Source organism: Lepeophtheirus salmonis, chromosome 1 (assembly GCF_016086655.4).
Source record: "Lepeophtheirus salmonis chromosome 1, UVic_Lsal_1.4, whole genome shotgun sequence".
Classification (NCBI taxonomy): domain Eukaryota; kingdom Metazoa; phylum Arthropoda; class Copepoda; order Siphonostomatoida; family Caligidae; genus Lepeophtheirus; species Lepeophtheirus salmonis.
This window is the reverse complement of record NC_052131.2, coordinates 19,287,423-19,311,321: the sequence shown is the minus strand read 5'-3', so window position 1 is coordinate 19,311,321 and position 23,899 is coordinate 19,287,423. Positions and strand designations below refer to the sequence as shown.

Here is a 23,899-nt window from a genome sequence, read left to right as displayed (position 1 = left end):
TATGACGATTAAATAATATTTTTTTATCAAAAGGAATAATATGTCTATACAAGTAACTATAATCCAGGCTGCTACCACTCTCTTTCCTTTACAAAGTATTATAACTATATATTTTAATGAAGCACCATAAAAAATATTACACGAAATATATACTTATATATAAATAAAATAAAATATAATCTAGAACGACTTCAAGAAAGAAATGAAACATACAAATAAGTATACTTTATAAAAACAACCTTGTTTATAAGTCATATCCAGGGAAGACAACCGGAATTCATTGGATAATATGTATGTACCAAAATATCCCAGATTGCCAATGTTTTGCACCTTCTCAAAGGTAAATCATGTCTTGGATTGGTAGACACTACTCTACAAATATTTAAATCATAGAGAAAGAAATGATAAGTTAATCTAGATGGCAGTTTGGCATTGTGAGGCAGACGTCTTTTTGAATATATAAAGCTAGCTTAAAATAATGTAGCTGCTATAAAGATAATTGGGATAGGATCAGAGGTGTATAAATTGTGATGAAAATCGCCCGTATTTTGGCCATGTAAAAAAAACAACCGAATATCAACATGGTAACTCCGAATGAGTTTTGAAGAATGTTTTGGAAGTGAGCATCTTAGCTGCCATAACGTTTCATTGCATACGTTACAATTAGCTGTGACAAGGGTAGAAGGAAATAAACAATGACATTTTACTAATCGGTAATCTGAAGTGGTCTTTTTATTTTCCAAAGCTTTAATGATTATTAATTATTTAATTTTAGAAGACAGCATATGTAAGTATAAAGTAAGTAATAGTGCCTGTGCTCATGAAAAACGAAAATTAATTATGAGGTTTTGCTAGAGAATGTTGTTAGTCCTTCTTGAAGTAGAATTGAGGATCCAAAATGGAGTAATTCACGCCTATATGTCCTGGATTGGTGATTATTTTTCTTCCTTTCACGACTGCTTGCAGCTGATCAAATAAAACGAACTTACAGCTTAGCTTTCTCTCCTCCCACACCTTGTTCAAATTGTCAACATAACCACATTTGTTTCCAATTTCTTTTATTTTCACCTACCCGCAGAACATGTTCAATACATCACTGGCAGGAATGGCCTTATCAACATCTCTAGTTATCTTTAAACGCTATAAGCTGCCTTCTACTACATCCCTCTTTGTTAAACGCTAAAGTTTAGATCAAGATATTTGCATACATTTCCCCTCTTTATATTAATTTATCAATGTTCATCCCTAGCATTTGACAAAATAAAGTATGATGGGATTTTGAAAGGTAGTTTATTGATACCCATGCAATAACAATTGAATACTGAACATATATAAAAATCATTATACAAATAAGCATCAACTCATCGCTAAATAATGATGGTATATAGCTGTTAAATCATGATAGCTCATAGCCAACATTGCAATGCTCTCAATTTACAATATGCCCTACAATATATTTGCTGGGTAAGCTTGTATTGATGTTTAATATGGGACTAGCAATCAATCCCATTCCGTCCATATTGTAAAAAGCCTCCTACATTGCTTTATTTTTTTTGCTAATATTATTATATTGTATTTATGAATTAAACTTGTTTAATAAAACCTCAAGAATCTTTGATGTATGATAACAGTTTGCGACAATTCTTACATCATTTAAGTATTTATCATTTTTATAAGCATTGAATATTAATAATGATTCCAAGATGGACAAAGTAGATTGATGATGACATACAATCCATTTTGGACGTGTCTTTAAGGGATATAACTGCAAAACTTTGGTACCCAGAAGACACTTTAATTATTTCACATACTCCTGCAAAATGGAAAAACCTTTCCACTTATCAAGAAGAACTAGTGAAAGAACCATTCCACTCCTTGCAACTCGAATATCAATGATCAGTAATTTAAGTTATACAGGTAAGTAAATTTTAGATTAAAGGCACTTATTTGCCCCATAATACGATTCCTACATACATGCGTGTTTGTTGAAGACGATACACTCAGCCTAAATAAAAGGATAAAACTTGAAAAAGGCATTGCTGTTCACTATTGTACTTGCAAAATGTAGATTAAGACAGGCCATTTTCACTCAATCCATCCACCTTTGTTGTCAACAATCTGTTTCAGTTTTCCCTGAACTTGTTACATCTGATCTTCTTGAATCTCTGGTCCAAGTTGGCTCAAGCTTGGCAAATAGCTCCCCTGCACTATATCTGAGTCGGCAGATTCATGTTTCCCATGATCATAATCAAGATGAAATGCTTAATGACTCTGTTAAATAAATATTTTCCAGATGTCAATGGATTCACTCATTGGCTATCAAGAGCCAATCATAATGCTACCTCATTTTTAAATGCAAATTTAAAAGTGTATTGTCTTAAGCGAACACACCTGTATATTTCAATATTCTTTACATACTACTTTATGATTTCCTTTCAGGAGTTATGCAAGCCACGATAAAGCAATACAATGCATTTATATTGTAAGAATATGTAGGATTGATTAAGGCATTGTAAGGAGGAGTTGAATGATTAGAGGTTCTGAATAAAACAGATTGGGTTAATTATGTACATTGTACGTATCATCATCATGATAATAATATATCTCACATCCATGAAGGACAAGACAGGCATTTTCCCATATACAAATATTTATTTTATACCTATATGTAGTAGAATTTGACAGGGTCTTTTATCGTGAAATGGATTAACTCCAAAGGATTGAAACCAATGCAGATGATTCTAAATCAAAAATTAGTGATGCATTGAATATATTTTGCGGGTATGTAAAGATACTCCGATGTATATTCTCAATTTTACTCCTAGTCCAACAAAGACTTAAACTTGACTAATTGTTACTCTCTGTCTATCATGAGCATATGCAATATTTATGACTTTTTACTCAGATGTTCCCTCCTCAAGAATAAAATGATAATGATAACAGCTTTGAATAAAAAACCCTCTTCATACTGCCAACTAGAAAAAATCCGCTTCAATTTTCTAGGACATATTTTATTCACTTATATTCATTACCAAGACTTGTCAACTTAGTTGTAATGAAGTTTTATTAGATTAGATTCAAGAAGCTGTGAGAGAAAGAAAATAAACATGGATAAAAATAATACTATAATAGAAGAGGCTTTTTGTAGTTGCTACCTGAAAATGTTTTTGTTTGTTTCTAAAACTGTTCTCATTGTTCTTGAGGAGAGAAAATATAATACGTATAAACTATAAAGTGTAACTACAAATTGTTTGCTTACGAATGACAGAGAGAGACGCTGTGGAGTTATTTAAGAGTGAAGACTGCAGTCCCATCCTCTTCAATCTCGGTCCTATTTAGTTCAGTCCTAAAAACTTATAAATTTTGGTCCTTGATGACGTCCCTTTTATAATCAGTTCTTAATCAGAGCGTTATAATATTGTAAGATTGAACTCATTTGCGCTTGATCGGTCTTACAAAAATATGAAGTTTTTTATAAAAGAAAATTTCGGTTCACACCGTGGTTTGCACTAAAAATCAGTACAGAGCAGGCCATAAAAAATTACTTAAGACTGGTCCAGAAAACATTTCGTCACAAGCTTACAAACTACTAAGTATACCTATGACAGGTGAAGATCATACATGGAAAATGATAAGGGACAAATAGAGCCATTAAAGGGTTTCTATGATGAGAGTAAAGGGAGGTATTTTGCCGCCTACACAGACTTGTAACGAATATGCCCTAAGTAGTAGAGCATAGGTAGAGAGGAAGTGACAAATAAGATATATGTGTACCTTTAAGTAGAACATGTAAAAAGACACTCTCATAAAAATGTAAGAAAACTTATTCTTCCATTCGTTTTCTTCGAGGAAAAAAAAAAAAATATACAATATATCCACATTTGATATAGTTAGTTGGTGGCAAAAGTCAACTTTCTTTATCGTATTATTTATTAGTGAAATTCTCTTTATTCTATATAATATTTGAAAATGAGTAAGGGGCTATCAAATTACGACCCAGCAATTCGTGTGAGGTTGTTAGACTAGCCGTGACATTGTCTTGACTATTGAAAGACAAGTACAGGCGAAAAAGAACAGCTAAATGAGATAGACAGAGGCCGTGACGTCGCTAGCTTTCTAATTATATACAGATATAAAATAATAATTTATATAAAAATCTAGCGGAGACTGAATAGAGGGGAATAGAAACAAAGGATGAAGGTAGAGATAAAGGGACAATAAGATGAATGTAGAAAAATACATAAAAAGAAGAAAAGAGGGAGAGACAGAAACATATATAGAATGAGAACAGGGAAATTAGGGTTTATTCCGATCAAAAAGAGCTTCAAAATATACTTAGAACATGCTAGGTTGTTTTATATGTCTATTTGCTGAATTTCAGACTAATATGTTCGACAGTTACCAGTTTCGTATGTATCAATGATATGTTGAATCTTGTAGAAAAGGAAGTTCACTCCTCAGGAATTAAATAATAATCATAGAATCTAAGGAAAATGTTGTCATTATCATTTAAATCCAGAGTAGTGAACTTCCTTTTCTACTTCATTTAGTTATATTCAAAACCTGATTGAACATTCATGTGTACTCATAAAAGAAGGAGAGTAACCTTGATAATTTAATTCGGAGTTATAATTTAAGTCCTTGTTGGACTCGGAGTAGATTTGAGGATAGACAACGGAGTAATTCTTACAAATGTCCTTGTTTATTTCATTACCCCTCCTCCTTGTCACAGCTGATTTTAGTTTATATTGTCATGACAGTTTAGCTTCTCTCCTCCCAGGCATTATTTAAATGGTCAAGATTACCATATTCGTTTTTTTAACATGACCAAAATAAACAAGATTTTCAAGCACTGATAATGTGAATCCAATTACTATAACTTCAACTAGGGTTGAGTTTTGATGTCCAAGAAGGTACAAGAGGCCTATCAGTGTCCAATTTCGACAACAAACAAAAAAAAATACAACGCAAAAATGGCTTGAGAGACCTCAAACTTTTTCAAGACCCGTTTTTTTACTGTGCCCAGCAGAAAAAGTCTTATGCAGGGAAAAAAATGTTTATCAGAAAACAGTGACTTTGAACATAGTGTTCCCATAAGAGATGTGAAAATGCTCGTATTTTTAAGTCTGAGTGAATACAATTATGCAATTTGCTTGTACAAGTTGTAACTTGGAAAAAGGAGTAGGTTTTTACACTACAACTAACAATAATAATCGTTCATGACGACTCCTTGTAGTAATAGCAAGGCTATGCATAAATAAACATATTTATAACTATAAGTAACTAACAATAAATATAGAAGAATAATAAAGGGTTGAAAATTGAGGGTAGAAGAACCTCAAGACACATAACCTCGAAGCTCATTAAAAAAATATAATATATGAATAAAAGTTTTACTCGTGTTCAGCTACAAATTTTGAACAGACTCCCTCCTCTATGGTATATTACTTTTAGCTACCGGGTGCGCATTCAAAATATAAACCCGTAGAAAAGGGAGGGGTAAAAAAAAGTATTGTGTATTGACACCCCTCTCCAAAAAAATTAACACTATCCATCGAAAAAGGGCCTCACAAAGAGACAAAAGAATTTTGATTGATTTACATTGTGCAAAACACACATCCAAGCTTTTTACAACGTCATGACGGTATTGTCATCGAGATGGGTTTCATCCATGATGGCGTACAGGCAAACACAATAAAAGTTAGATATTCCTTTTTGGAGATAAACATTCAAATCTGGGCAAAAACAATGTGGTCACTATACTCGCTAGATGTCACCCCGCTCGACTTTTCCATTTGTATACATACCAGACCAGTGCCTGCTGGAACAAGGCACCGAATTTCGAAGCACTCATGGCTCCTGTTGAGGAACATAAGAACTCCATGAGCCACTATTACATTGTTACCACCTGTCAGAGCTTCTGGGTGCACATCGAGGCTATTATCCAAGTCGATGGAGGTTACATTGAAGATAAGAAGTGACAACACATGCTCAACATCTGCACAAAGTTTAGGTTTAATGTAGGTGCCTAGTTTCCAGTTAAACTTATTTAAATTCTAATTTTCAATTACACACCCGGTATAAGTTATAGGGTATACATACATAGAGTCGATTATACCAACAACAAGAGGATGAAGAAATAGAAAATAGGTATCATAAAAAAATTAAGTTTATCACCATACTTTTGACTGTTGCCGTGTGTGAATGAAAGGTGAAGGGGGTTGCCATTGTTGTTGTTACGATAAAGAGGGAGATTTCTCCCCGCTAAATGAGCCCCTTAGAATAGGACCGTCATTACTAATATTGTGTCGGTCCTTATTTAGGACTGATTACCCCAGTCATTTCCAGTACAGTCTCACTTGTCGGTCTTTAATGAAAGTAAAATCGATCCCGTTATTGAGCGTGATTTTCATTTGTTATATTACTCTATTATATAATAGAATACATTTTATAGCTATCTAAAGATATAAGATGTTCGTTTTATATTGCATTATAATGCAAAAAAAATCTTCAGTCCAGTCTTAGTACCTGTTCTTAAGACTATCAATATTGGCTGTAGAATCGAAATTTTAAATTAAAATCGGATTTTTTAAAATCTTCCAATCATTCGTTCTTTCGCAAATCAGGAATGTCTGTTTTTATTTATCTCTAGTATTTAAAATAGAGAATAATTGTTCAAGTTTTTAAAATCACAATATTATGTAAAGCCCTACAAAATGTTACATTTAGAATAGTTTCAAAACTAAAACGATCCGATTGAGTTATATAAGACTTCACTTAAAAACTTTTCAATTTGAAAACAGACTTTCGGTAAAACATTCAGAAATTAAGATTATTATTATTGTTAATGTTCCAGCTTCAACCTATGTATAGATCTTCACTTCCTGAAAACAGGGAGATTCCAGGTAAAATCCCCTCCTACCAACCAATTATTGAAATATAAGAACGCTAAGGAAAGATGTTTATCCATTTATCTACAATATGGAGTTAAAATATAAGTTGTAAGGACCGAAGGCTACATAGAAAAAACTCAAAACATTTACACACGCCTTCGCAGAGGCACTTGACATAGATAAATGCAATTATTTTGGAAGATGGAAAAACAATCATAAGATGGCTCTAGCGAATGGGTACATGACTTTTGAAGTATATTTAGATATGCCTACTTTTAGGATATATCGTAGAGTTGAGACTCGATCCAAGACCGAAATTCAAATCGTAGACAAAAAAAGAAGTCTTAGGACCGGATAAAATTGATTTTTTCTATAAACCAAATTAGCGAAACGTATAAAATTTATTAAAGACCGAAAACGAACACTCTATATGAAGGATACCGCTTGAAATTGGAAGATTATTTTAAACAAATATGTTGAGCACAATTGGGTTATTTATGAATAAGTTGCAACTATTATAAACAGATTTTACAAGTACAATTGCTACATAATTTTGCCACAAATATGATCTCTGGTGGCAATTTTGTGGCTTGAGATACTCGCTGCCTTTTTATATTATAGGTTTGAACTTTACCTTGAGTCTTTACATTCTACTGATGTAGTCTGTTACATTTATTCAAGCATCAATTAAGATAATGACTATGATTAAGGTGCAACTAGTCAATTAGTCCTTTCGAAATAGACTCATGATCCCGGATCTGTTACTCTTTTGTCCTTAGAAAGACTATTCCTTCTTTTTTATAACACTTTTCTTTTTCTCTCTCTTTCAGATCTATAACTGAGCTGAGCGAATATTTCCTACGGCAAAATATCCAAGAGGAGAAAATGTTTGCAGTAAAAATTACCAGTGGCGAAAAGGTTAACGGCAAAATTATCGCTCACAAATTGAAACAATGGGCATTTGAACTTTATAATGTGTCACAGAGTTCCTATCATTTAGTATTTTTTATTTAAAAAATCAAAAATTAATCAAACAATATATGTATAATGACCATCCAAGGCATATTCAATCATTGCATTATCATCATCAGAAGTACTGTACAGCGTTCGGCCGTTGTATAGCCACACACTAAGAGTGCATACCCAGTTAATACTTTTTTGTTGATTTGGCAGTCAGCCAAAAGTGTTTGGAATCAATTAAAAAAGAGGCATCGATCAAGGAAGTATTTATTCCACAATTGTGTAATAGGTAGTGTCCTCGTCAGACGAGAAAGATTGAGTTGAGATTGCAAACTTCATAAACCTGGATAGGTCCTTATTCTGAAGAGTCTGGATGTAATTAAGAATGAACAGCAAAGCGTGCTGATCAGAAGAGAAAGTAATTTTTTTTCTTTTCATTTTTTTGGACCCAATGTTTACTCTCAAAGCTCACCGAACCTCAACCCTATGGACTTCTTTGTGTGGTGCGTAGTTGAGTGATACACCAACAGATACTTCTGCAACATAAAATCAGAGCTAGGATCCTGGAAGAATTCCGAAGTCTGCCAAAAGAGACTGTCATCAACACCTGCTCTCGTTTTCGAAGTCGACCTCGGGGCTGTTATTGACGTCAAAGGCGATTATATTAAATAATTTTTTGTTTCAGCTTTCATTTGGAATTTGTTTTGATTAAAATCGGATGATTAGAATAGGAAAAATCGATATTTATAAAATCGTGTTTGTTGTTAAATAGAGATCGCACCTTGTTGTAAATTATTCATTAAAAATGGCTGTTTTATGTAACTTGTACAGTTTACTAGCACAAGTTACAACTTGAACACGACATGCAATCATTTGATCAAGTAGTTAACCAATCCATGGCAGTGTTCCTCATATGATCTTTAGACTACACAAAGAGCTTACTTGAATAGCACTTAACAGAGGAGTGAGGTTTAAAACTTCTTTTCTTTCGTCATTTAAAATTAAAATTAAAGTTAGATAGGGCAGAAGGAGTTTTGGAATAAGAGCTGCTGGGAAAGAAGAAGAATAACAAAATATTTAAAGAGAAGAGGTGGGGGGTGTTCTGAAGAAGGGAAAAGAGAAAGAAAGAGATACTTAAAGGAATATTTATACATACACACATATATATATATATATGAAGAAAGTCTTTCACCAAAATGAAAAGCAAAATACAAACAAAACAAAAATTCAAACAAAAACTTATTAAAATAAAATCATAAACTTTTAAAAAGAAAAATATATTTACTACCTACATACAGTGGTCCTACGACTATAATGAGATAACATGAAAATGCACATTTCATTATTAAGTTTAGAAGCCTTGAGGTGGAAGGACGAATAACGAACTCCGTGTATATATAACAGGGGCGTCTGCAGGATTATATTTTGGGGAGGGCTTGGTTTTTAGAATTTTTTGGAAAAAATTTCAAAATCAAGAGCTATTCACAAAAATTAATTTTTTTAGAAAAAATTTCAACAGCGGCTCACTAAAAGTTAAATTTGTTGTAAAAAAATTTCAAATATTAAATTTTTTGGGGAAAAAAAATCAAATATAAAATTTGCTAGTAAAAAGAAAAAAAATCCTTAGGTGGGGGGGGGCTACCCCTCCAGCCCACTCCCTGTATAAATATATATTCATCTACAGGTTGGGATTTTAAATCCAGAAAACTTAAGGATATTGTATGTTACAATTACCTGAACCTGGCACAAGCCTTGATGATAAACTCTTAGTCCATGTTGGCCACTCCCTATAGAATGGAAGCCGGCGAGGAGTCCACAGTTTTATGTGTATGTTTATTGGACTCTCTCTCTCTCTCTCTCCAAGACACCCCAAACATAGTAGTCAAAGGGGTTAAGATCCGGATAGCTAGGAAGCCACAGTTCCTTTACCTTTTTGCTTCAAGAAGTCTAGATTGAGTTTACTGTTCTTAGAACGATCATGAGCCTTCCTTACAGGTATTCCCGAACCATCAGACTCCTTGAAAGTTTTAACAACATCCTTAACAGTTGATTTGGTAAACTTCGTAAACGCAATATTATCATTGGGCGTGAGGCACACGACAATGGTCTCACGGTGTTTTTATTCGGAGGACAACTCAAGGATTTTTTATTTTATCTTATACAGTTTTGTCAGCATAATATGATGAGCTGACTTTCAACAACCTTTATATGAGGGTTGCCGCCAAGATATTGAGATCTAAACGTGCTCATATTTAAAATCCCCTGTATATTATAAGTAACTAACCAAAAAGTAACGTAGAAAGAAGGATAATTAATTAGATCTGTACGACACAAAGAACTAAGCTTTAAAAAACAAAGTTATAGATTCAACCCACAGATAGTATGTAGTATATATTGTTGTACGGACTATAAATCCATCCAAGGCCTGAGCCTTACATTCATATTATGTGTGTGTTAGGTAATCACACAAATATTTTTGCAAACTATAACTACGTATAACAATATGCAAATTCAGTTGTTCAAAGGTAGAAAGAAATTAAGGCTATTTCATATAATGCAGGTACATAAATATATCCTACGTACATATCGTGCATCTACAGCGTGTACCAGCAATTTATTAATAAAACTTTGGACAGGTTTCATGGACTTACTAAATAATGTACCAATTTTTCATTATCTTATTGCCAGAGCAATAAAAACAAACGATTTTGAGAGAAAAAAATGTATACAGACCAAGGACAACTGAGATGGAGGCCCAAAATAAATTGTGTGTCAGCACTTCTTGACGCGGCAATAAGTTTGACGAGATCTTCCACATCGTCCCCTGCTCCAAGGATATCATTACTATGATTAAAAGCTGAAGGAAGAGAACAAGACCCATGAGAAGAAGCTACAAGGCAAAAAAAAAAAAAAAAAAAATCGAAAGTGGCGTGAAGACAACTTGGTGAATTTCTGGTCAATCTAGTCTCTGTCTCACCAGACCGCAATCCTCTAGGGATCTAGGGCTCATCGAGAAGAACACTTGTCCCTCCTCCCATGTGAATGTACTAAAGACTGCCGAGGAGAAGGAGTGGCCTGACGTATCGGATGAATACATGAAGAAGGCCTTCAGACCAAGGATCAAGGCTATAGTGGAAAGTAAGTGGGGCCATTTTGAGATTAAATTGAGATATAAAGTAAATATATACATATATAAATTCTCAGTCTCTTACTACTTGTACTTTTTGAGAATCTGGATAAAGTTGAGCTTTGGAAAATTCGTTGTTAATTCGCAGGAACACACTGTACAGAGATCTCCTATTGCAAAAGAACTGACTCCAAGTCCCTGGTTCATTTGTTTAGACATGAGTGCTCTTTAATAAGTGTACATACACAGTGTTGAGTTTTTTCCTATTTTTGTTTCCATTTTTTTTTTTTGCTGCTACTCTTATGTCTATCAATCTAGAGAACTAAATAAATAACTAAAATAGCTACCAGTAATCCTAACAACGTGTCTGTACATTTAATGTACCTTGCAACCTACTCTCAAAAAAAAGTAACAGAATATAGGCCTAAAATTATTTTTTAGTTAGCGAATTCTTCACAAATATAGAATTATTATTATACAAGCGGTAGTATCCGGCATTGAACGGAGTAACTAGATATTACTAATGACGAATAAAAAAACTTTGATTTAATAATATACAAGATAACTCCCTAACAAATCGTAAGTAAATCTATTTTTCATAAGCACACTCGCATGACCCTGGAAAATTAAATCCATACATCGAACAAAAATAACTTCCAACAAACCATTTCAATATATACCCTATACTGTGAGTGCGAGCCAAATTGTTTAAGCTCCAAAAATTATATGTCATCTGACAACTCAGATGTTCTATCCACACCAGATTGTTTACCATTGAACTATGGAACATGGGGCTTAAACCTATGCTACTCCTCACAAGAATTTGGACAACCTCAAAGCTGATGTGGAGAGTGAGTGAAGAAACATGCCAGAGGAATATGTTATCAATGTCTGCAAGGCCTTCAGGCCTTTTGTGGAAGTTATCGGTCCTCCTGGAGGATCACATTTTAAATAGAAAATATAGTAAATAGTCTGGTTCATAAATTTAAAAAACTATCGTCAGACTTCCTTTTCTCAAATTATGTACTTTTCAAGGTGTCTTGGGTCAAATGTAACAATTTTGTTCGCGCACGATGTATAATCAATATAATATGTAGTTATACGGAAACTGCAGGGATTTGATGACTACTATTTTAAAAGTATGTTCGTACATAAAAACTATAAATAGAAGCTACCTATCAAAACCAGTACAATAAAATAATATTCTCAAAGGGCTAACAAACAGAGGTTATAATTGCATAACAAAGTAAAATACCACCAAAGTTATGATGCAATCAAATGGGTAGTAAAATAGGGAATGAAGGTAATGAAAAATACATATACATAACTTACTCGAACTCCAAGAGGGCGGAGGCAGAAGAGGAACGTTCGGTGGAGTAATTGGCGGATGCCTAATTAATCCAGATAGATAACCTGCAAGGAAAGAATAGTAATAATCAATTAGTACATCATCCATTGCTGACATTATCTTTTACTCTCTCTCTCTCTCTCTTTCCCCTTTCTTTCTATACAAAGTGTTTCCTTCCCTGTCTAGACGACAACATCAAGAGACAGCAGTTGTGAGAACTGACACATAAATTTACCCCTTCTACACTCTCTTCCTTTAAATATAAAATCACTTTTACAGAGCGAAATAATACAAGGTAAAATGACGTAATAGAGGGATCAATACTATTAAATTATCCCATGTTTAAACTTTTTATTCTTTGGAGCCTGGGATCCTCTAAAGAATCACAGATAAAATATGGTCTGTCAACATAAAAACAAGTACTTTATTGCCTTATTTGTATTTTTGGACGAATAATGATCGACAAATACAATCAACATATTGTAGACTCAACCACAAATTTGCACTATTATAAGGGGGGAAAAAATCATCGGCAGAGAGAAATTGGATACTATATTTGAGGGGAGACATATCAGAGTCAAATTAAGATCCATAAATCAAATGAAGCCTTTAAACTATAGTTAACTTCCTTGGGTATCTCGACCCATCCCAGAAATTGAAATACAAATACTGTAGCTAAAACCATTGGTTATCTTAACTCTTCCCAGAAATTGGAAACAAAGCCTATATTTGACTCAAATATGTCTATCAAACATTGGACTGTATGTATACATGAAGTAAAAAAAAATATTGGGATTTTTCTCATTTGCTCAAAATTGATTTTATGTTGACGCACCACATTATAAGAGCAATTTTTTCATAATACATTTGTATATATTATTTAAATGAGCATAATGTCGTGTCAATGGTTGTCTCTCAATTGAGCAATGGTAGGTAGTGGTTTTTTTTTTTTTTTTTTAATGATAACAATTCTTTATGAAACTTCTTGCACTAAAAAATTTATGATGTGTGTCGTAGATACTGAATAACCTCCTAATAAGTGGGTCTACGGGCAGATGTGTATGGTTACATACTTATAAGTCTGTAAGTAAATAGGCAGGTAGGAATGGAAAATGCAGTCAAATTCTTTCATTGGGGGCTCACGTCGTTGCCTTTATTGTGACACGCAACCTTTCATCACCCCCAACAACAACAACAAAATCCCAAATCCATTGGTATTTAGCTAAATAAGTTAGACACAATATATATGTTGTGTACTAGTTGCAATTTGTAAAAACTGTAATTTCTTCGTTTTAAAATACGTAAAAATAACAACATTGGTCATACAAATTACCAACTTTTAATTCATGTTATCATTTCATTTTCACCTGTTTAAATTATATGGTTATTCTGGATTAATGAGTTAAATACCTGTGGTCATGTGAACTTCACAATGTGACACAGGATACTCTTAAATTGTTGTAATCTGTATTATTAAAATATTCAAAAACTACACCATTCATATATCAATCATCCACGGAATATTAAATTATTGCATTAACCCCATCCCAAGTACTGTAAATCCTTGATTTGAAATTATTTATCTCATTTTTTGGTTGCAACTTGTACAATCTGTTTATACGAGTTTCAACCTGTAAACAACATGTATATACGATAATAGATCAACAAGTAATTATATTCCTGCCTTTTTGGAAACAGTGCATGAGTACCTATAGTACAACCAGAGTTGACATTTTTGTAATGAATAACCGTTTTTCCTTTTTTTTATAAATTAAAAAAAGGAAAAACGGTTGTTGCCTGTAGTCCTTCTTATTTATTGTTCATTAGTGAATAAGTGGTCGTGGTGTTAACATGCCCCTCTAAATTAAGCAGTATGGCCTATCTTTGGCGTAATCTGCTTGAAAAATGTATAATATAATAAATTTAAATGGAATTACAATAGTTTTCCTCCAACAATGATCTTTTAATTGATGAAGCTTCTTCTCTTTATGGCAGTAATTTATTTTCTCCCTCCAAAGTCATATAACAGTCAGCCGATATTAACAAGGGCCTTAATTCAGTCGTACCATCTGTCTTGCTCCCTCATTCTCCTTGCGCTCTTTTTTTTCCTTACAAAAATGTTAACTCTATTGCAACTACTAGAGATGGGATTTTTGAGGGACACGAGGAGAAGGTGGGAGCGATACTTATTTTTTTACTGAATTAAGACACTTTTTAATATCAGCTGCCTGCTATAGGATTTTGGAGGAAGAAAATGAATAACAGCGATAAAGATGAGAACATTCCAACTTTAAAGTAGCGTTAGTTGAGGGAATATATTAACATTAAATATTATTCAAATTCATATATATTTATTTTATTACGCATTTTAAAACAGTTAAGAACAAATATAGGGAAGAATGCTTACTTCAGAGAAAGAGAAGTTTACACCAAGACAACTTATTAAATAAGGAAGAAAAAAGAAAAACAAGCACACACAACCACCTTTTTCCTTATCTAATTTATAAGTTTTTTTTTACATAAATGTCAACTCAAAGTATAAGAACTTATTCCTTTGTTTATTTATCAAAAAGAATTTACAACGTATCAAGTGAGACGAGGGGATCGACAACTGACTACCAAATATACAGTGTAATTTGTGTTTGCAGTGTGCAACCGTTGTCCATTAACCACCACTACTACCAACAACGACAACAAATAAGGCAAAAGTGTATCCTTTTGATGATAAAAAGCGGTAATTATCAATGGTGGTAGTGGAAGAATAATCACTGATGAGTTACATAACCCCTGAGTGAAAACTCCCACCTTTAACTAAAATAATTATGATATATTCTTAGATATTATGATTAATGAACATACGTATATTGGACCTGACAGGTGTTTGAGTGATTCATAACAGGATCATTTAAAATGAGAGAGAAAGAGCTAAAAAAATTGGTTTATGTTCCAGGCTCTAATACAATAATAGCTAATATCAAGGTATTAGCTATTATTGTAACTAATTCATTATAAGATAATTTCTGAGAGAGATGAGGGAGTTTATTTATTTCTCTGCCACATAAATTATAGTTAATATACCTATTATATGTATATATATATATAGTTACAAACTTCGCATTGGAGAATTGCCGTAAAAACAGTTGTAAAATAATGTATATTTATGTACGTAGTATGTCGTCCTTTGTCATCGACTATGGGCTCTTTTTTGTGGGATGGATGTCAATACTCCATCTATCTACTACTATGGAAGAATTTGAGTATATGCATGTACATAATATATATACATCTTATGTGCAATACTTATTAGTTTTGTGACTCTGTCCGAGACCGATTTTTTTCCAGTTAAGTCTTAGGTGATTATTTCTACAGGGATCTGAATCGATATTTTGCCTGTGGACCTAAATTTCCATTTCTAAAAAAATGTCATTCATAACAATTTTTTTCTCTATCTAAAAATTTACTTTATAAAAAAAAAGTCAGTTTTTTTAGATACTGGCCAGCAGTGGTGTTGCTGGCCACTTGTGCCACAATGTGATTATACGAAGGTTCAATTGTACAGACATCGCAACTTGAACACAACATATATGTTTTTTGGTCCAGTCCCACTTTGTAGTCCTTAGAAAATAAGTATAATCCCTTCCTTTTTGAACATCATGGAAGATGATGATATGTCTGAGGAAATCTCTGAGAATGAAATTGATTACACACCGTGACAAAATGAATTTCACATACATTTCCCATTCAGACGACAAATTATTACGTACCTGATATCTATATATTATTTGTATACAGTATTTTCCGACTTCATTATAACTTTTTTATACTTAAAAAAAGTAGATATCGATTACCAATCAACTCATTGTGCGTACATATAAAAAGGGATATCTTCCATAAAAACAGCTAGTTTTCTCACACATATATAACACTGAGACGACTCCCATATGCAGTGATGAAAACTGTGTCCATTTTGAGTATGTTAAAAAAAACGAAGATGTGAAAAGGGTCAAAATTGCAGTGAGCATCATAAAAACAACACCTGTGAAAATCTTATAAAAATATTGTAACCTTGAGACATGACATATCTACCTACAGAGATGCTAATCGAGAGCTTTTTGGGTATATTAAAAAAATCAAAAACCGAAATTCAACATGGTAAGCCTGATAATTTGAAGAATGTTATGGAGGAGAGCAGCTTAGCTTTCATGACGTTTCATTAGATCAGCTACAAGCAGCAGTGACAAGGGAGGAATTACTCCGATCTCGATCCACAATTCTAATCTGAGTAAAAAAAAAACATAAAATTATAAATCTGCGACAAATCCGTCTTTTATGAGCGCACACAAATGTTCAATCAGGTTTGAATATAATTAAATGTAGCAGAAAAAGGAAATTCACAAATCAGGAAATAAATAATAATAACAAAAGCTCAGGAAAAGAAAGTTCATTTTTCAGATTATTAATTCTAAAAAACGTGCTAGCATAAAAATACCCATGATTGACATCACTACCAATATGGTCACACTGATGAATAGTAACCAATACTCCGTTTAGGAACAAACTGTTATTCAAACCATGGCTCAAATTAACGTAGACTGAAATGAAAACCGTCAAGCAAAATTTCCAGTCTTAAAAAAAATGGTGTAAGTACAGATCAAGGATGATTTTTTTAGATTTTACGACGAGGCCGGACCAAACCGAAGTTGAAAGAAATTAGTTATTATTAATCTCTCAGACTCGTCTACGATTTCCAGAACGAACGAAACCAAACACAAAAAAAATAACTCTAAATCCATCTAATCTCCTACAACATAGAGAACGTTTTCACGTGTCGTCAAAATTGTTGAGGTAGACCCTTTGAGGGACCTAAACAACCAAGTTTTATAACAATTATCCCCTTTTTTTGTTAATATCAAGGAGACTAGTGAACATCAAAATGGGATCAACAAATAAGAGGAATTAAACCTTACTGTCGATCAAAAATATATCCCTCTATTACCTAATTTTATTGCATGTATATATCTGACCCTTAAATATATTAAAATAATGTTATTACATCGTTACACAATCTTATTTTCATAGTGGTGACAATAAATTAACTATTAGAATGGAGAGAATATTATATTTTTCTCTAGTTATACTACTTTTCTCGTCCCACATAGACCAACAAACAAAAAATTAAACAAATCTATCCATTTTTAGGTATTTTCAGTACATACTACTTCATGATTTAATTCAAAAATCATGAAGTAGTGTTCCATGCAGGTGTTGTTTTGTAGAGCTCTTAAAGACAGTTGATGAAGTTTAGTCAAGATTTATAGGAAAGGTGTTGTTCATTTTATGTAGTAAAATATCAATTTTGAGCCTCCAAGATGACGTCTCCTTCACTTATGATGCAATTTATAACCTCCGTAAAAATGCTCTATACAAAAGTTGGAAACAGTCTTTATTTACATATATGTATTTGTTTACTTTGGACGAATTATTTATGTAGAAGGAGAAATAGACCAGATTACATCGAATGGCATACAAAAGAACGCCGCTCAACGTTGTTAATCATACGCATGTATATGTACATACTAGGTATGGGACGGTTAACCAGAATAGGAAAATTGGGGGTTTTTCTGGAATCGGGAAAATAATGTTTTATTTGCAATTCAGATTTTTATTTATTAATAGTATTTAGTTATCAATTGCTTTTCTAGGTTATGAAAAAAATAGGACCCTCCAAAATTAAGGAATTTTTACAATTTACAAGAAAATTTAATTAGTTGTTCCAAAAAAAAATTCCAAAAATTTATATATTATGTACTCGAATTTTTTTTTTTATAAATTTATAAATTTTATTTTTCGGGATTTTTTTTCAAAAATATATAATCCTGTGGAAAATATTTTTTTGAATATTAAAGAACCGGAATTGGGACTTTTAGTAGAATTGCATCGGCATCAGGATTTTTTTTTTTTTTTTTTTTTTTTTTTTTAATTGTCTCATCACTAGTACTAGGGATATCCCCTGCTTAGTATGAATTAATAGAATTATCGTACATCAACGATAGAGATCGAAAGCTGATAAAAATTTATATAAATATATTAGGATCCGGATACAAAAATAGTAATGACGGTATTTAAACAAAAACAATATCGAGACGTGAGTCAGTGTAAAGTTTCTAGGGCGGATCGCTAGTCATAAAAACAACATCAAACCTAGTCCTAGTCAATATATTGATCTTTGAAACGAGTCAACTTGTAAAGGGAAACTAGGAATAGAATAGGAATAATAATAAAAATATTTATTTTGTCAGTTCTAGCATAGATAATTTAAAAATCTAAAATGTTTGTTTCTGCGATTGAAAATAACGACAAATTATCCAAATTAACTGAATAATTTAGAAAAAAAAGAAACAAGCCTCCTGCTTTACTTTGCGGTTTCTATGACTTTAGCAAAGTAGTATCATAGGTTACTTCTTTAGCTTAAATACACACTGATTAATTCCCGGCACGACTTATCTGCAGATGCATGGCACTAGTATTGCAACAAAACTCAAAAGGATTTCAAACGATAATTATGAATGAAAACATGATGAAATATAAAATATCCAAGCTCAAATTATAGTGCATACCACAAGAAAATGACACCACGGAAAAAATATTATTTTGTAACATAAATGCGACTTCTTCTTAGTCATGTATAAAATTTGTGATCCCATCAGGTTTTGATTAGATAGAGGGCAACCTAGTAGCCAGTCACAAGATGAAATTAGTCTATTTTAAGACTATTTATGAGGGTAGCACAGATAAATTAGTAAACGACATAGGAGATACCAGCATAGTGTATATATTAATAAAATGTCACTGAACCCATCAAAATAAAATCAATATATAAATCCAAAAAAGGATTCAATAGGATATTTCTTCAAACACTAATTATTATAAAGCCTTGAGGTTTTCCTTAACAAACCTTGTTTTTTCCTCCTTTCCTTCCCCCCGTTTCTTTCGTAAGAAGAATGTTATAAGCAAATATATGTATATTTTTTACTTACAGATTTTGTGACTGATATGAAGTTTAGTCGTTATTTATTCTGTTTTTTTTTTTTCTCTCTTCCCTTTACGCTTTATGAGACATAAAACTTTTACTTTAACAACACAAAACTTTTATATTTAAAAAATTGAAAATACTTTGAAGAAGCACAGTAGAAAGAAAAAAAGAAATAAGGAGGTGAACAGATGATGAATGTAATCAATGATTGATTTTTGTGTGCGTGTGTTTAAGGAGCTCTGTTTTCAAAGTGAGTTACTCCTCCAATATACTCACATATATTCGTCATATACTATGTAGGGGCCAAATCATACTTATATAAAAAGTTAATAAATTAACTCGATAAATCAAGACAAAAGAAAGTACATTGAGTAAATCATGGTAAACCACAATATAAAAAATTGTACGTTAAGACCATGTTGTTACTCATCATTCAAAGAGGGAGAGAGAGAAAGAGAAATGAAACAAGAATTTCCGTTTAAAATGGTTAAGACAGTTCATGTTTACTTTTGTGTGTATAAGTATTAGTGTTAAGCCTCAGTTCGAGATCGATTTTTTTTTTTTTTTTGATTCGGTCTTAGCTGATTTTTTCTATACCAAATTAGACGGATATTTCTGTCGAAGCCGTAGTCTGTAGAACAAAATTTAATTGATTTCAAATCATGGAACGATCCTTTTATTGGTTCAGCTTGCTCATTTTTTCTAGACCATTATTTCGGCCACAACCGCAGTCTTCGCCCCGTACCGAAATTGAACCGTTTTCAAATACCATTCTCAAGACCAATTTTCTCTCCATGAAATCAAACCTTATCTGACGTCAAGGTACTAATGTTCAAAAATTCATATAGAGCAACGGTATTTTCCCAAGTTTTTATAAGACTGATTTTTGTTGTGTGGCCGATCTAAAGTGATTTTTTCTATAGGACCCATCCAGGCCAAAGTTCTTTTAGGAGCAAAATTTGTTACGTGTAATTATAACTGTCTCAGAGTAATCTAGGATTTTCAGACAGAACCCCTCCCCCAAAAAATAAAATAATAATAATAGCGAAAACATTTACAGAACATGGACATAACTAACCGAAGTAACGCTTTATTAGCAATATCTGTTCATAGATAATGACATGATTAATCTATACAAAAATAAGAAGCAAAAAAAAAAGAAAAAGAAGATATGATAATAATCTAGCAACTATTGATTCTGGGGTTGTAAAAGTGTGCCCCACTGAAAGAATCCCATAAGGAATGAAGGTTTATGTATTATTATTATTATGAGGACGAAATGGAAAAAATCCTTCTTGTATTGATTATCTATAGTACCCTACACAACTACTTAGTAAACAACAGTCCAATCGATTTCTTTAGAGTCAATGTGTATTATTTCATTTGAGTAAATGTTACTCTTCCGAGTGTCAGGGATAATTTCCTTTTATTTACACGAAGATTTGAAAGGTTTCGTAAGAAGAGGAAACAAAACGGAATATAATTGGATAGATGTACGGATAGACAGAGACAGATGTAGCCCATCTTTTATCTCACTATAAATATATCCAACAATATAGATATAACGCTAATATTCCATATTGATTTAATATCACACAGCATAACAACAGCTGGTTGAACATTTAACAAATGATTGCTTGAAAATTGTCAAAATTATTGTTATTCATAGACTATTTAGTAGTGTTGTGACTAAACCGAATTTATATGCAGTTTGGAATTAAGTGATATTTCGGTCCAGGCTGCGATCTTAAGACAGAAATTTAATTGGTTTCAAATCGTGGACTGATTTTCTTCCTTATCTTGATTTCTTTTGAGTCCTACAAACATGATTTATGCAATACGTTTAACTTCTTAAGACCTTATTGTGTCAATGTTTTCAATTTTTGTAACACTCATGGTCATGGATGTGAATATTAACTAAATTGAGCTAAGCATAAAAACCCCGTCTGAAAGAATGTCAAAATAAAAATATGGTAACTATGAGAAACAACATATCTGCAGATAGATTCAACAAAAGACTATCGTGCTCCTTACTTGCTGAGACGTTAGAATTTTCAAAATAGAGATAAATAATTAATAGGAACATTTTTTTCTTACCAACGTTCTCTTTAAAAATTAACGCTCAACTCAATTTAGCCAATGTGCACATCCTTATTCCTGACGCCGTCAAAAATTCATTTATAGAATCTGCCTATACCGTTTTTTTTGTTTTTTTTTAGTAAGACCGATCTTTCACTTATGGATTTTTAAAATGACCAAATTAGTTGGGTACATTAAAAATCATAACAATTCCAAACCGATCTAGGATTTTCAGACCGAACCCCAACACCAGTAATTATTTATATATTTAGTGTTGTCAGTCCTTACTTATTCAGTCCGGTCTTAATACCGGTTATATCAGTCTTCGGGAACGGTCCTTCGGACTCTCAGTAGTGTTCTGTAATTCCATATTTATTCGGTCCAGTCCAGTCGTAGGATAAGTCCTTAGGATGTCGTACTGTCAGTTCTAGAACTGATAAAAAAAAAGAAATAAAGTTGAGTTACTTCATCAAGGACATAATTTAATATGTTTTTTATGACTGATATGCAGGATTGAACTGGACTGTATCAAGACTGAACTGGAGGGGACTGCAGTCTTCAATCGTAAATAAGGACTGGCACAACACTAACTGTCAGTACAATAACTCATAAAAATGAAATTTAGTTCAGTGACGTCATCAAGGACCGAACTTCAGTCCTAAATAAGGACCGAAACAACACTAATGTTATCATTCTGGGATGGATCATGCTTTGTCCTACACATGAAACTCAATAAGTATGCATAGTGGAAAAGATAGGATACCGTCCTGCTAGATGCAATCAGAATACGAACGCAAATAGATGCCTTTTTCTCAACGTATCCGTATGAAGCAAATTGACTATCTACAAACATACCTACATACTTGGTGAAGTATGTACGAGCATGTAACTACTTACATTATTTCCTTCCATAAATAATTACGTAGTCACTTGGGCCAAATTTATCAAATGTACGTTCATTATCACTTCTATTCTTATGTAAAATTGTCACCTTTTGCTATTTTTCTTAATACGTAACGTATATACATCAAAATATGGGAGGATGGGCACACTGTATAAGTTTCCCCGCAATTCATACTTTCTCTTTCTATCTCAAAATTGGAGACAGCCACAGCAGAAAGTTGAAATTCAATTATCGAAAACTTTTTATAAAAAATAAATAACTTCGCTAAAAGTATATTGTTGGAGTAGGGAGGAGAGGGACTAAGAGGACTAAGAGGCCAGAGAAGTTCACATCTCATTGTAAAGTACTACGACTATTTCTCCTCCTGCCTGTTCCCTCAGTCTATGGATAGACTCCAAGTCCCTCTTATCCCTCCCCCCTGTATAAGAGAGAAAGTGATAAACTCCTTCACATAATGAGACCTTACATCTACTTTCATGATCCTCCAAAGTGTTAATTCTCCGAATATCTTGAAAAAGTCGAAGTTCCTCTAATGGCAATAATATATTCTTCGCTTTGCCAAGTTATTTCCTTAGTATTTAAAGGTTGCGATAATTGAATTTCAATATTTCACAGTCGCTGTCTCCAATTTCGAGATAGAAGGAGAAAGCATGACGTGTGGGTAAACTTATATAGTGTGCCGGTTCCCATTAGTAGAACATTCAACTACATAATTAATTAATTTTGCAGATTATCACATCTACATATTATAAAGTGAGAGAGTAATTTGTATTAAAGAATTTACATTATAAATGGAATTGAGCATTGAAGTATTAAGAGAGGGGGAAATTGAAACCTAACAAGAGGGGATATATCTATATATATTTCTAACTTATTCAGGGCTTCTCCTTCATGATTCAAATGAGAGCTATTATATAGAAGTGTTGGGACTTAATTCAAGCTGAAATTATAAGATGGTCAATCTTACGTGATTTTTTAGATTGATTTTGGACCGACATTTTGTTGTATCACACAACCTCTCCTCCGAAAAGAAAAGAACAAAAAATCAGTAATTAGCCAATTTTTCCAAAACTCCAACTATAGAATTATTACTCAATCATTGTTGAACATTATTCACAACATAACAAGGGCTAATTCTAATTCAACCAATTCACAACACTGATTAGGAGGAAAAAAAACAACAGAAACATCAAGAGCTGACAAAAATATACAATGTATATTTTTTATGTTAGGGAATTAAGGCCGTGATGAGTTATAAATAATATAAATATGTAATTTATGCAACAGATTGAAATTCATATGACGTTATTGTGTCGAAGTTCACAATTTTAAAACACACATGACGTCTTATATAATGAGTTTTCAACTGACGTCATGATTTTGATATCTATTTTAAAAGACGAAACGACAGTTTGTTAAAAATAAAAACGCTTTTTCATTAATATAAAGGGAAATAATGAACTATTGGATATCAAAATGGGGAAAGGAGGAAATAGAAGGACTTCAACCTTACTGTCTACAAATGTTTTATCTCTCTATTACCTAGTTTTATTAT

The 23,899-nt window shown here is 32.6% G+C and overlaps 1 protein-coding gene across 1 annotated transcript in view; it reads right to left on the bottom strand.

The window, feature by feature from the left end:
* Nucleotides 1-23,899, bottom strand: part of LOC121120109 (uncharacterized) — a 71,062-nt gene that overhangs the window by 45,054 nt on the left and 2,109 nt on the right. Inside the window, exon 2 of the mRNA XM_040714945.2 lies at nucleotides 12,313-12,393. Coding sequence (XP_040570879.1) covers nucleotides 12,313-12,393 — 81 coding nt within the window. The remainder of the gene's footprint in view (nucleotides 1-12,312; nucleotides 12,394-23,899) is intronic.